The 15838-nt window shown below is 47.9% G+C and overlaps 2 protein-coding genes across 6 annotated transcripts in view; one reads left to right on the forward strand and one right to left on the reverse strand.

Moving 5' to 3' along the window:
• psen2 (presenilin 2) overlaps window positions 1-15838 on the reverse strand; it is a 191022-nt gene that overhangs the window by 54665 nt on the left and 120519 nt on the right. The gene's annotated exons all lie outside the window — the stretch shown is intronic.
• Window positions 1-15838, forward strand: part of gnpat (glyceronephosphate O-acyltransferase) — a 72025-nt gene that overhangs the window by 18971 nt on the left and 37216 nt on the right. For both annotated transcript variants that reach the window (XM_085996744.1, XM_085996745.1), the window contains 3 exons: window positions 2368-2497; window positions 2755-2882; window positions 9926-10001. In XM_085996744.1, the coding sequence (XP_085852870.1) occupies window positions 2368-2497; window positions 2755-2882; window positions 9926-10001 (334 nt within the window). The remainder of the gene's footprint in view (window positions 1-2367; window positions 2498-2754; window positions 2883-9925; window positions 10002-15838) is intronic.

Here is a 15838-nt window from a genome sequence, read left to right on the forward strand (position 1 = left end):
TCTGCACAAATGCGCTGCACATTGGTAATAAGCTTTTCTTTTAAAATTGCCTGAACACCCTGTAAGGGGTGGCGGTGGGTTGTTTGTCAGCTTCCCCTCTGACTCCTTTTGAGCGGTTCGAATCGCTCCCACTCCCTTTTGTTCTAGACTTTGGACTTATTTGGGGGTCGTAATAAACTTGCAACAGACACCTGGGTTAGTCAAAAGAATTCAGATCTTTATTTTGAGACAGGAAAATATACAATACAATAAAACTTATACTTTAAAAGGGTGGGGAACACTCTGAAATAAGCAAGGGAGAATTACAATACACAAAAACCCTTACCCTCCCAACCCCACTACACTAGCTACGCTGGAATCCAGAGGACCAGGAAATGCTCACCAAAACTACTTTCTTGACGGATGTAGAGGTTCGCGATTTTGGGGTTCTCTTTAGTTGTGGCGGTTGGGGCCTGCCGTACCTCGGACGTGGTAGAAGACTGCACCTGCGTTGGGTCTTCAGTTTGGGTTTGTCCACAGATGCGGTTAGTTGCGCTGTTGGATTTGTCGGGTAAGTACCCAATTTTCTTTGGTTAGGGCTAGTTATAGGATCTTTTATGTCCAAATCTTACCCGGGGGTAAGTCAGACTAGCCTGTAGAGTGGAAACAAGTCTTTGGTTCGTGAGTTTTCAGCGGTTGGTTTCTTGTTGGTCGCGGTGGCCCAATATTACCTGGTTGGTGGTAATATTGGCGGTTGTTGGTTTCGGTAGGCCTTTGGTTGCCGCAATCTCGGTTTCTTCTTTCTTCCTTCGAGTCTCCGATGATGATCTCTCTCTTGAGCTGGTTGGCTGAACTTGAACTCGGACTGGCTGTCCGTTTGAACTGTCTCGCTGTTGTCTCTTGAACTGTACTACCTGTCTTGTCTGTTGAACTGAAAAGGCAGGCCTAAATTATACTAATTTGGGGCCTGGCTTATCTGACCGCCAAATCTCGGGTTTCTTTGTTAAATTTGGCGGGCTCGTTATTTTTAATGTGTTTTAAAACTTTAACAAGCTTCGGGGATGGCCCATCCAAACTTAACGAGTTTAGGGGATGGCTCATGTAAACTTAATCGGCCTTTAACTGGTTTTGGAATTGCCTTGAAACCAGTTTAAAAATGCAAAACGTTTGTCAAACTCTTTAATTGGTTTTGGACTGTGGTTTGTTTGCTGTAACCTGTAGGGCTAATGTTCCTTCCTTTTGTTTTCCTGGGGACATGTCCTGTTTCTGCGATACCTGGCTCTGCGAATTCTCGGTGGGAAAACAGGCTTCATTGTCCTTATGTAAAACTGGGGCGGCCCTGGACATTCCTAGCCAGTTCAATATCCAAACTCGGGGGCCCACCCCGCCTCCCCTTTTGTCCCAGCCTTTTGCAAGCCTGAACATGTCTTTTTAAACCAGCCAAATCTTCCTGGGATTTTTATTTTAAATCCCTTTGGCCCAATAACTCCTTAAAACAGTCCAAAATCTCCTCTTTCTTACTCTTAGGAAAACTGTGTAATTTAGCTCTTTGAAATCTTCTGTTAGGCCCAACCACACCTTTTATCCCTTTTACAGATTTTTTCTGTGATGTTCCCAAAGTCATTTTAAAAATGGCTTTCCTTCTGTTCTGGGGTTGAGCAGAAATTTTCGAACCTTACACTCCCTTCCCCTTCTCTCCTTAAGGTGGTCACTTGTGCTGGGTATAGATTTATGGGTGACAACAGCCCTGCAGTGTCTTACTCAAGTGCCTTTTTGCTGCACCATTGGTGGCCGTGCCTTCAGCTGCCTAGGCCCCACCCTCTGGAATTCCCTCCCTAAATCCATTTCTCTCCATTTCCAGCTCCTCCTAAAACACACCTTTTGGTCACTCCTTTTTAATCTGCCTTTGCTTGGCTTGGCATCTTTTTTTTTTAAATCGTTGGATATTTTTACTACCTTAAAGGCACTATATAAATGAAAAATCCACACTATGAAAAATCATCTCCTATTCCCCACCCCGCCCCTCTAAATGTTGCGTGTTGTCTCTGTGGCTTCCTGGCCAGGTGAACCCTGCCCATCCGATCCTGAAAGTAATGGCCAGCTTCCCCACTATTGCTCTGTAGCTAATAGCCTCTGGCCTGAGGACCTGTCCTCCCATGCCATATTCTCTGATGCAGGAGATCCCCATGTACAACTTTAATAGTAAATCCTATAGAGTAGCAAAGATAAAACAACGCTTCCTTACAAAGTTTGGCGAGCTTTTTATGTTGCATTGAATGACACACAACTTGCCACGCTTACTTTTTCAAGGACAAATATTTTTTCTTTAAAATGTAACTCATTTGTGTTGAATATAGATCTGTGAATGTGTGTTTTCTTTCGTTTCAGCTACATCAAGCTATTCAAGAATACCCAGTTGTTCTGCTGCCAAGCCATCGCAGCTACATTGACTTCCTCATGTTGTCATACATTATGTACACCTATGACCTTTCCTTGCCAGTTGTTGCTGCTGGAATGGGCAAGTATCAGTTTTAATACATAGAAACAGAAAAATAAGAGCAGGAGTAGGCCATTCAATATGATCATGGCTGATCCTCTATCTCAATACCATATTCCTGCGCTCTCCCCATACCCCTTGATGCCTTTTGTGTCTAGAAACTGTGTGTAATTAGCTCAATTACTATATAAACAGTGGAATCGGCCTCAACTTAATAACAAAATCTGTGTTTCTTTCTGATAACTTTTACATGAGTGATAATTTTGCTTCTTCCACAGATTTTATGGGAATGAAAATAGTCGGAGAGATGCTGCGAATGTCGGGTGCTTTTTTCATTCGACGTTCATTTGGAGGAGACAGACTATACTGGGCAGTTTTCTCTGAATATGTGAAAACAATTCTGCGGGTCAGTGTTCTGTTTATTAGTGGTACACTAAAGAGATGAATTGGTATTCTGTTGGGCATGTTGACATATTACCACCTTGCTGTTTCAATGGAGATCGGAACTGTCTTGAAGTTTCCATGGAACAGTAACACTATTGCTGTTGAAGGCTGTTCAGTGATCTTATCCTCCTGCGTTAACTACAGAAAAGCACCGATTACAGCACAGAAGGAGGCCATTCAGCCCATTGTCTCTGTTCTGGATCTTTGCTGGAACAATCTAAAACTAATCCCACTGGCTGCTCTCTCCACATAAGAGTCATAACGGCACAGAAGGAGGCCATTCGGGCCATCAAGTCCGTGCCGGCTCTCTGCAGAGCAATCCAGTGAGTCCCATTCCCCCGCTCTATCCCCGTAGCCCTGCAAGTTTATTTCCCTCAAGTTCCTATCCAGTCTCCCCTTGAAAACATTGAGTGTCTCCGCTTCCACCACTTCCGTCGGCAGCGAGTTCCTGGTCCTCACCACTCGCTGTGTAAAAAAAAAGTTTTTCCTCACATCCCCCCTGTATCTCTTGCCCAAAACCTTAAATCTGTGTCCCCTAGTCCTTGTGCCATCAACTAGTGGGAACAGCCTTTCCCCTATCCAAACCCGTCATAATCTTGTACACCTCTATCAAATCACCCCTCAACCTCCTTTGCTCTAATGAAAACAAATCCAGCTTCTCCAACCTGTCCTTGTAGCTAAGATCCCCCATCCCCGGAACCATTCTGGTAAATCTCCTCTGCACCCTCTTGAGGGTCTTCACATCCTTCCTAAAGTGTGGTGACCAGAACTAGACGCAATACTCCAGTTGTGGCCTAACCAGCCCTTCATAAAGATTCAGCATAACTTCTCTACTTTTGTACTCAATACCTCTATTTATGAAGCCCAAGATCCCATATGCTTTGTTAACCACTTTCTCAATATGTCCTGCCACCTTCAGGGACCTATGCACATTAACTCCCAGGTCCCTCTGTCCCTGCACACTCTTTAAAACTGTGCCATTAAGTGTATATTGCCTCTCCCTGTTCCTTCTGCCAAAATGCAACACCTCACACTTCTCTATTAAATTCCATCTTCCACTTGTCTGCCCATTCTGCTAGCCTTTCTATGTCCTGTTGCAGTTGATTGATGTCATCATCACTGTTTGCCACACCCCTAAGTTTGGTGTCATCGGCATATTTAGAAATTCTACTCTCTATTCCAATATCCAGGTCATATATCTCAAAAAAAAGCAGTGGCCCCAGCACTGACCCTTGGGGAACACTACGGTCTACCCTCCTCCAGGCTGAAAAACAGCCATTTACCACAACTCGCTGTTTTCTGTCCTTAAGCCAATTCCTTATCCAAGCTGTCACTGACCCACCATGAGCCTCAATTTTGTTAACCAGCCTTCTATGTGGTACTTTGTCAAATGCCGATACAAAGTACTCATTGAGTATTCTAGCCTTGCCCTGTGCATCTAAGCATATATCACCACCTTTGTCTCTAATAGGCCCCATCCCGCCTCTTACTACCCGCTTACTGTTTACATGCTGGTAGAAGATTTTTGGGTTCCCTTTTATGTTAACCGCCTGTGGTAAACCACTGCTAACTCTGTACATGTCTGTGTGGTAAACCACTGTTAACTCTGTACAGGTCCGGGCATGTCTCCGCCCCTGGCTCCACCCCTAAGCCCGGGTATAAAGGTGACTCACCACCCTTCCCCCCGGGAGCTCTTAGGATGGATCCACTAGCAGAGGCATGCTCCAGTTCTTAGTCAATAAAAGCCTACTTTGTATAAGTTCAACTCGTAGTCTTTGGTGTTGTTGATAGTGCATCAATTTTATTGACTAAATTTTCGACATGGAGCAAATCTTGAAGCCGGAACGTTTAGACCTGGATCCTCAAGCAGCAGATGCAGCCAATAACTTTGAACACTGGCTGAGCTGTTTCGAAGCCTTCCTGGAGGCCTCCAGCACTACCGTCACTACAGATGACGCGAAACAGCTTGTCTTGAACTCACGGGTGAGCCACCGAGTCTACTCGATCATCCGAGACGCCACAACCTAAGCGGCCGCCATCGCGACGCTAAAGGAACAATACGTGAGGCCTGTTAACGAGGTCTACGCCAGACACCACCTGGCTACCCGAAAACAGCGCCCCGGGGAATCGGGCGCCGAATATTTACTGGCACTGAGAGTCCTCGGCCGGGCCTGTAATTGCAAAGCGGTGACGGCCAAGGAATGCACGGAAGACCCGATCCGAGACGCCTACGTAGCCGGCATCAGGTCCAACTATACTCGGCAGAGGCTGCTGGAACAGAGGGGGCTCGACCTGCAGAAGACGGTGGCCCTCGCTAACTCGTTAGACGTGGCCCTCCAGAACATGGACGCCTACCCCCCTGACCGGATGGCCACATGGATGTCACGGGAGCAGCCATCTTGGGACCCGGTAAGGCCACAAGCCGCCAGCAGCCCAACTACAGCTGCAATGACCAGAGGCCAGAAATGCTACTTCTGCGGCCAGACCAAGCACCCCAGACAGCAATGCCCAGCAAAGGACGCGACCTGCTCCAAATGCGGCAAGAAAGGCCACTACGCGAGAGTGTGCAGGGCGAAATCGACCCCCAATTCCAGCAGCGCCGCGTGTGAACCATGCAGGCCGCCATTTTGGACCCCACCAACCACGTGTGAGCCGTGCGGGCCACCATTTTGGGCACCACCAGCCGCGGGGGAGCCACCATCTTGGACACCATTTCGGGACCAGGCCCCCGGCACGGGCGAATACTACAGCGACCCACCGACTTCGACGATGGCCTCCATCACCCTGGACCAATCTAGGCCCCATCAACTAGCCAGGTCCATGATGAACGTAAAGGTAAATGGCCATGCCACAAATTGCCTTTTCGACTGCGGAAGCACGGAGAGCTTCATCCATCCCGACACGGTGCGACGCTACTCCCTATCGGTTATGCCCACACGCCACCAGGTCTTTATGGCCTCAAAGTCCCATACGGCGGACGTCGGCGGCTACTGTGTAGCGACTCTGACAGTGAACGGCGTGGAGTACAGAGATTTAAAATTCCTCGTCCTGCCACAGCTCTGCGCTCCTGTACTGCTAGGATTAGACTTCCAGTGCCATCTGGAGAGCGTCACGATGGCATATGGCGGGCCCCTGCCCCCACTTACAGTCTGCAGCCGGCAGAATTTAAACACGGCGCTGCGCAAAGTATGCAGCCTGTCCACCCTGAAGGTCAAACCCCCCCCGTTCGCTAACCTCGCCAAAGACTGCAAGCCAATTGCTACTAAAAGCAGGCGGTACAGTGCCGGGGATAGGAGCTTTATTAAATCAGAAGTAGAAAGACTCCTGAGGGAAGGGATTATCGAGGGCAGCACCAGCCCATGGCGAGCCCAAGTGGTGGTAGTGAAGACCGGCGAAAAACAGCGCCTGGTTATTGATTACAGCCAGACGATCAATCGATACACGCAATTAGATGCATACCCACTTCCCCGCATATCTGACATGGTCAACCAGATAGCACAATACCGGGTATTCTCGACGATTGATCTGAAGTCGGCATACCACCAGCTCCCCATCAGGCCTGAGGACCGCCAGTACACGGCCTTCGAGGCTGACGGTCGCCTCTACCACTTCCTCCGAGTCCCCTTCGGCGTCACCAACGGGGTCTCGGTCTTCCAAAGGGAGATGGACCGGATGGTTGACCAGAACGCGCTGCAGGCCACCTTCCCCTATCTAGACAACGTCACCATCTGCGGCCATGACCGGCATGACCACGACGCCAACCTAGAAAAATTCCTCCGTACGGCCCAACGGCTGAATCTGACATACAACAGAGAAAAACGTATGTTCCGCACCACGCGCCTCGCTATTCTTGGCTGCGTGGTGGAAAACTGAGTCATCGGCCCCGAGCCCGACCGAATGCGCCCCCTCCTGGAACTACCCCTCCCCCACTGCCTAAAAGCCCTGAAGAGATGCCTAGGGTTCTTCTCTTACTACGCCCAGTGGGTGCCCAACTATGCGGACAAAGCCCGGCCCCTCATCAAGTCATCCCCCTGACAGCAGAGGCCCGTGCGGCCTTCACCCTCATAAAAGAGGACATTGCGAAGGCCACAATGCACGCAGTGGATGAGTCCATCCCTTTCCAAGTGGAGAGCGATGCATCCGACTTCGCCCTAGCCGCAACCCTTAACCAGGCGGGGAGACCCGTGGCCGCCTTTTCACGGACCCTCCAGGGCCCCGAAATTCGACACTCCTCAGTCGAGAAGGAGGTCCAGGCGATAGTGGAGGCAGTACGACACTGGAGGCATTACCTGGCCGGTAAACGTTTCACCCTGCTCACTGACCAACGGTCAGTAGCATTTATGTTTAACAACAGACAAAGGGGGAAAATCAAAAATGATAAGATATTGCGGTGGAGGATCGAGTTATCCACCTACAACTACGATATCTTGTACCGGCCCGGGAAACTCAATGAGCCCCCAGACGCCCTATCCCGTGGGACATGTGTCAACGCACAAGTCGATAGGCTACGGACCCTCCACAATGATCTCTGCCACCCGGGGGTCACCAGGTTCTTCCATTTTATTAAAGCTCGCAACCTGCCTTACTCCATCGAGGAGGTCAGGACCATGACCAGGAACTGCCAGGTCTGCGCCGAATGCAAACCGCATTTTTATAGGCCAGACAGGGCACACCTGATTAAAGCCACCCGCCCCTTCGAACGTCTCGGCGTCGATTTCAAGGGGCCCCTTCCCTCCTCTGACCGCAACACGTACTTCCTCAATATTATTGACGAGTACTCCCGTTTCCCCTTCGCCATCCCCTGCCCGGACATGACCAGCGCCACAGTCATCAGGTGCCTCAACGACCTGTTCGCCATATTTGGCTTCCCCAATTACATCCACAGCGACAGGGGCTCGTCGTTCATGAGCGACGAGCTGCGCCAGTACCTGCTCGAGAAGGGCATAGCCACGAGCAGGACTACCAGCTACAACCCCCGGGGTAACGGACAGGTAGAGAGGGAGAACGCAACGGTGTGGAAGACCGCCATGCTCGCCCTAAAATCCAAGGGCCTCCCAATCTCCCGCTGGCAAGATGTCCTCCCCGATGCACTCCACTCCATACGATCACTGCTCTGTACTGCCACAAACGCCACCCCTCACGAGAAGATGTTCGTCTTCCCCAGGAAATCCACCTCGGGGACATCACTACTGCCATGGCTGACGTCTCCGGGACCCGTCCTGCTCAGGAAACACGTGAGGAGCCATAAGACGGACCCCCTGGTCGAAAAGGTTCACCACCTCCACGCCAACCCACAGTACGCCTACGTGGCATATCCTGACGGGCGGGAGGACACAGTCTCAATTCGAGACCTCGCACCCTCAGGTACCACCCGAAACACCATCGATCACCATCCACTACCTCCACCCACCACCACTACCCACGACGCACCACCGGGGTGTCTACCATGAACTGACGACATGCCGGTGCCATCCCTACCCCGAGAGGACGACACGCCAGTGCTCCGTCCCACGCGAGAAGCGGCCGCGGGCAAAGAACCGCCGCAACCGGCACCACGAAGATCATTATGGCAGACAAGACCCCCGGAGAGACTTTCGTATACGAACTTTTGAAACACTTCACCCCGCCGGACTCTCTTTTAAATGAGGGGTGAATGTGGTAAACCACTGCTAACTCTGTACATGTCTGTGTGGTAAACCACTGTTAACTCTGTACAGGTCCGGGCATGTCTCCGCCCCTGGCTCCACCCCTAAGCCCGGGTATAAAGGTGACTCACCACCCTTCCCCCAGGAGCTCTTAGGATGGATCCACTAGCAGAGGCATGCTCCAGTTCTTAGTCAATAAAAGCCTACTTCGTATAAGTTCAACTCGTAGTCTTTGGTGTTGTTGATAGTGCATCACCGCCATTCTACTCTCATATTCTCTCTTTGCCAATCTGATTTTCATCTTCATTTCCGCTCTCATCGTATTGTATTTGGTCTGGTTCTCCCTTGAAGAATTCACCTGACGTGCATCATACACCCTTTTTTTGTTTCATCATCTTCTCTATCTCCCTCATCATCCAAGGAGCCCTTGCTTTGGTTCTCTTACTCTTCCCTCTTGTTGGAATGTACCTAGTCTGTACTTGGAACATCTCCTCCTTAAAGATCACCCATTGTTCTGTTACAGTTTTTCCTGTCAGTCTTTGGTTCCATTTTACCCTGGCTAGACCCTTTCGCATCTCATTGAAGTTAGCCCTATTCCAGTTTAGAACAGTCTAGATTGTTCCTTGCTCCTCTCCATTGCTAATCTAAATCTTATGATACAATGATCACTCGTTCCCAAGTGTCCTCCCACAGACACTTGGTCACTTGGACACATAGCCTTGTATCTTGCCTCTGCTTCAAATTTTATTCACTTTTCCCTTAAAAGATGCAACGGCCTCTGCCTCAGCTACCCCCTGTGGCAAAGCATGTCATGCTCCAACAACCCTCTATGCAAATACTTTTTTTAACCTCTGACAATTTTAAATTGAGTGCCCAACCAGAGGAAATAATCCTACTTATTCACCACATCAAAAGCCTTTGTAATTTAAAAAATCTCTACTAAATCTCTTAAATTTATTTGAAGTATAGAAAGAACACCCTAAACCACAGAATAACCAGAGTATTGCACTGTTTAACGTGCTATTGCTATGCATCAATGACTGATGTGACTGGAAGTTAATTTAATTATGATACATTGGAAATGTTCTTACGCACACGACAGTAATAATCGAGGAAATGATTCCAACCACAGCTTACATTAAGTACAGATGTCTCTGGGTGCTTTACAGGCAGTGGATAGAGAGAGAACACTGAGCAGGAGGGAGAAAGGGAAAAGGGGCAACGGGGGTGGCGGGGTGGCAAAATCGAGAGGAAAGTTCTGGAGTCTCTTTCTCCGGAGAACTGATTTGTTTGCTGCTAAGTGATCTGGGTTTTTTGTACCAGCGAAAGCCCGTATATTAATTGAAAGCTCATTTTTCAGAATGGTGATGCTCCTGTTGAATTTTTTGTGGAGGGGACTAGAAGTCGTACTGGCAAATCTCTGATACCCAAATTAGGTGAGTTTGAGGGTATGTTTTTGTGGGGTTGAGGGGCTCCTGTGCCATTGAAATTCTCTAATTGTACAGGTCCAACATGTTGTGACTTTTGCATTTTTAATGTCTGTTGTATTCATGGTACTAACAAGAAGCAACCCTCCACTCTCCCCAGCTGTGTGCGCGCCACCATTCACAACCCAGCTCACCCGCAACACATGAGCTACAAACCAATGTGAAACCAAGAAACCAATTATCACAGAAGAAAAATGTCCAGCCAAATTACCAGTAAATTAAATGGCTGGATAAATGGTGAGGGAGTCCAGAAAAAAGGGGGCATAACTTTAAAGTTAGAGCTAGGTGATGTCAGGAAGCACTTCTTCTGGAACCCTCTTCTCTCAAAAAGCTGTTGAGGCTGGGGGTCAATTGAAACTTCCAGCTGTAGTCACAGATTTCCTTCCCCAAAGGACATTAGTGAACCAGTTAGGTTTTTACGACAATCCGGCAGCTTTGATTTCTGGTACCAGCCCACAAATTATTGAATTCAATTTCACAGCTTGTCATGGTGGGATTTTAATTCATGAACTGTGAGTTACCCGTCGCGGACTATAGTCACTACACTACCATACCCTTATAAAAACGATATATTTGAGATTTTTGGGGGGGAGGGGGAGAAACACAAATGTTGCTTACTGACAGACCCTCTGACACAATATGAAAACTTGCAAAGGAAAAACAAATACTCACCCTGACTTATGGCTAAATACACATTCAGTTTTATTATCTACTAGCTGGAGGGCCCGGCGGTGCCGAGGGTTTTTTGAGGGCATGTTGTTGAGAGAGAGACTGGGGGGGAGAAGAGAGCGACTGCGGGGGGAGAGAGCGACTGGGGGGAAGAGAGAGAGAAAGAGAGCGCGACTGGGGGGAAGAGAGAAAGAGAGAGCGACTGGGGGGAAGAGAGAAAGAGAGACTGGGGGGAAGAGAGAAAGAGAGAGAGACTGGGGGAAGAGAGAAAGAGAGAGAGACTGGGGGAAGAGAGAAAGAGAGAGAGACTGGGGGAAAGAGAGAGAGACTGGGGGGAAGAGAGAAAGAGAGAGAGACTGGGGGGAAGAGAGAAAAAGAGAGACTGGGGGGAAGAGAGAGAGAGAGAGAGAGACTGGGGGAAGAGAGAGAAAGAGAGAGAGACTGGGGGGAAGAGAGAAAGAGAGAGCGACTGGGGGGGAAGAGAGAAAGAGAGACTGGGGGGGAAGAGAGAAAGAGAGAGAGACTGGGGGAAGAGAGAAAGAGAGAGAGACTGGGGGAAGAGAGAAAGAGAGAGAGACTGGGGGAAAGAGAGAGAGACTGGGGGGAAGAGAGAAAGAGAGAGAGACTGGGGGGAAGAGAGAAAAAGAGAGACTGGGGGGAAGAGAGAGAGAGAGAGAGACTGGGGGAAGAGAGAGAAAGAGAGAGAGACTGGGGGAAGAGAGAGAAAGAGAGAGAGACTGGGGGGAAGAGAGAGAAAGAGAGAGACTGGGGGAAGAGAGAGAAAGAGAGAGAAACATATACACTCACAATAAAGAAGGCGTAAACCGGGCAGTTATTAAACTAAACAATATTTTTGATAATTTGGCAACAAATGCAAACTTGAAAGCTCGCAAGAACAAACCCAAAACAAAAAAACTATGAAAAATGGTTTGACCGAGATTGCCATAACATGAGGAAAAAACTTAGAAAAATATCAAACCAAAAACACAGACATCCAGAAAACGAGGAATTACGCCTTACTTATTGTCAGACACTAACACAATACAGAAACACACTCAGAACCAAAAAAGAGCAATATATTAAGAATACACTCAGCTCCATGGAGGAATCCATTGATTCCAATTGTTTCTGGGAAAACTTGAAAACACTACACAAAAAACAACACGACGATTTGGCCATTCAAAATGGGGACACATGGGTAAACCACTTTGAAAAATTATACCAGAAAAACACACTAAGACCAGAGCAACACCAAATATGCAAAAAACTGGAAAAGCTAGAAATGGCCATAAAAGATAACCAAAACCCGCTAGACGCCATAATAACAGAAAAAGAACTTCTTGAAAAACTCAAGGACCTGCGACCAGGAAAAGCCTGCGGGACAGACGGCATACTAAACGAGATGATTAAACACACAGACAACAAAATGAAACTGGCTATCCTAAAACTCTTCAACTTGGTTCTGAGTGTCGGTTATTTCCCTGATATCTGGAACAAAGGACTCATAACGCCCATATACAAAAGTGGGGACAAAATCGACCCAAACAACTATCGAGGCATCTGTGTAAACAGTAACCTGGGGAAGGTATTCTGTAGCATCATAAACAAAAGACTTATAAACTTCCTTGAGGAGCACAATGTCTTGAGTAAAAGCCAAATTGGATTCCTGCCAAACTATAGAACATCCGATCATATCTTCACCCTACAGACCCTAATTGACAAACACGTTCACCATAACAAAAGCAAAATCTACGCATGCTTTGTAGATTTCCAGAAAGCTTTCGACTCCATCTGGCATGACGGTTTATTCCTGAAACTTATCGAAAGCGGGGTAGGAGGGAAAACACATGATGTAATTAAATCAATGTATACAAACAACAAATGTGCAGTTAAAATTGGAGACAAACAAACAAAATACTTCCCACAGGGGCGGGGGGTGACGCAGGGCTCGCCAATCTCACCGACACTCTTTAATATTTACATAAATGGATTGGCAAAACTACTTGAACAATCTACAGCACCCGGCCTCACCCTATATGAATCCAAGGTTAAATTCCTCCTCTATGCAGACGACCTGGTTCTGCTGTCACCAACTAAAGAGGGTCTACAGCAGAACCTGGACCTGCTGGAGTCGTACTGCCAGACTTGGGCCCTGACAATAAATCCCCAAAAAACCAAAGTCCTTGTGTTCCAGCAAAGATCCAAACATCAGGGACCCAAAATAAATTTCACAGTAGGAACAACCAAAATTGAACAAACCACTAACTACACATACTTGGGCTTAAAAATCAGTTCTACGGGAAACTTCAAACTGGCTGTGAATGAACTGAAAGAGAAAGCAAGAAGGGCTTTCTATGCCATCAAAAAATCAATCCAAATAGAAATCCCAATTAGCATTTGGCTCAAAATTTTCAAATCAGTAATTGAACCAATTGCACTCTATGGCAGTGAAGTATGGGGACCGCTAACTCAACAAGAATTTGCAAAATGGGACAAACACCCAATTGAGATCCTACATGCAGAATTCTGTAAAAGTATCCTCCGGACTCAAAGGAAAACAGTAAACAATGCATGCAGGGCGGAACTAGGCCAATATCCATTAATAATCACTATCCAAAAAAGAGCCACCAAATTTTGAAATCACCTACAAATGAGCAACCCCCAATGCTATCACTACGACGCCCTGAAATGCCAAGAGCTGACCATAAAGAAGAATACCCTCAGTCCACTAGTCCTGGGACTCAGTGAAGTAACTACTAACAATACTAACAATAACCAGCCCCAGGACAGTGACAGGGTAACACAAAGAATTCGACCCAACACAATCGTCGCTAAGCAAAAGGAAAAATATCTGACATATTGGGCAGAAACAACAAAAACCCAAAGCAAACTCAATTGCTACTTGGCCCTAAACAGACAATACAACATAGCTGATTACCTGACCATGGTAAAGGATAACAAACTGAGAAGAACCTTGACAAGGTACAGACTTAGCGAACATAGCCTAACGATCGAAAAAGGCAGACACAGGCAGACCAGGCTGCCAAGAGAAGACAGGATATGCTCTCACTGCAGTCAGGGAGTAGTGGAGACAGAGATGCACTTCCTCACAGCCTGTGGAAAATATCAGGACATCAGGGAGAATTTCTACCAAAAATTCTCACAAATATGCCCTGAATTCAGAAATCTGAATGACAACCAAAAACTCCCATTCCTACTGGGAGAGGAGAGAAGCTGTGTAACACTGGCGGCACACTATGTTACAGCTTGCCATGAACAGAGGGACAACCAGTAAACTAAGAAATGAATATATATAAACAATGCGAATGTATATTTATACACTCGGGGATATACCTGTTTATACACTGTATGAATAGAACTGCGTTTATGTGCTCAACCATAAATGTATTTGATGCTTTGGCAACATAAGATGTAACTTATCATGCCAATAAAGCGATTTGAATTGTGAATGTGAGAGACTGGGGGGGGGAGAGAGAGAAAGAGAGAGAGAGACTGGGGGGGGGAAGAGAGAAAGAGAGAGAGACTGGGGGAAGAGAGAGAGAGAGAGAGAGACTGGGGGAAGAGAGAGAGAGAGAGAGAGACTGGGGGGAAGAGAGAGAGAGAGAGAGAGACTGGGGGGAAGAGAGAAGAGAGAGAGACTGGGGGGAAGAGAGAAAGAGAGAGAGACTGGGGGGGAAGAGAGAAAGAGGGAGAGACTGGGGGAAGAGAGAGAGAGAGAAGAGACTGGGGGGAAGAGAGAAAGAGAGAGAGACTGGGGGAAGATGAGAGAAAGAGAGAGAGACTGGGGGGAAGAGAGAGAGAGAGACACTATAATAATAACCAGCCCCAGGACAGTGACACCCTAGCACAGAGAATTCAACCCAACACAATTATCACTAAACAAAAGGAAAAATACTTGACCTATTGGACAGAAACGACAAAAACCCAAACAAACTTGATTGCTATTTGGCCCTAAACAGACATACACCATGGCTGAATACCTGACCATGGTAAAGGATAGCAAAGTGAGGAAAACCTTGACAATGTACAGACTTAGTGAACATAGCCTGGCCATCGAAAAAGGCAGACACAGGTAGACCCGGCTGCCAAGAGAGAACAGGATATGCTCTCACTGCAGTCAGGGAGTGGTGGAGACAGAGATGCACTTCCTCACAACTTGCGGAAAACTATCAGGACATGAGGGAGAATTTCTACCCAAATTCACAAAAATATGCCCTGAATTCAAAATTTGAATGACCTCCAAAAACTCCCATATCTATTGGGGGAACAGAGAAAATGTGTAACTATAGCGGCAAACTATGTTACAGCTTGCCACAAGCAGAGGGACAACCAGTGACACATTAAATCTGAGAAAAGATTATATGCATATTATATGTGCATATAGCTATGTATACATGGGTATACTTGTCTATACACTATGTCTAGATCGGTGTTATGTGGTCAATTCAATCATACATGTATTTCTGTGCTTTGGGCCAATAAAGCAATTTGAATTGAAAAAAATTGAGAGAGAGAGACTGGGTGGAGAAGAGAGAGAGAGACTGGGGGACAAGAGAGAGAGAGACTGGGGGGACAAGAGAGAGAGAGACTGGGGGGACAAGAGAGAGAGAGACTGCTGGATTTAGTTCGGGATTAGCCTGGAGAGAGAGGGGGGAAGGAGCGCCTCAGGCCTGGCCCGATGGACCCCTGCGAAGGAAGAAGGCGAGCTCTCCCTCACTCTTTCCCTCCCTCCCCCTGTCTCTCCCTGCTTTACACTCTCTCTCTCTCTCTCTCTTCCCTCTCCCTCTCCCTCTCCCTCCCTCCCCCTCCTGTCCCTCTCCCTCCCTCCTCTCCTCTCCCTCCCCCCCTCCTCTCCCTCTTCCCCTCTCCTCTTCCCTCTCCTCTCCCTCCCCCCTCTCCTCTCCCTCTCCCCTCTCCTCTCCCTCCCCCCTCTCCTCTCCTCCCCCCCTCTCCTCTCCCTCCCACCCCTCTCCTCTCCCTCCCCCCTCTCCTCTCCCCTCCCCCCCCTCTCCTCTCCCTCCCCCCCCTCTCCTCTCCCTCCCCCCCCTCTCCTCTCCCTCCCCCCTCTCCTCTCCCTCCCCCCCTCTCCTCCTCCT

The sequence above is a fragment of the Somniosus microcephalus genome, chromosome 9 (assembly GCF_052327205.1).
Source record: "Somniosus microcephalus isolate GS21.2 chromosome 9, FLI_Smic_1.0, whole genome shotgun sequence".
Lineage (NCBI taxonomy): Eukaryota > Metazoa > Chordata > Chondrichthyes > Squaliformes > Somniosidae > Somniosus > Somniosus microcephalus.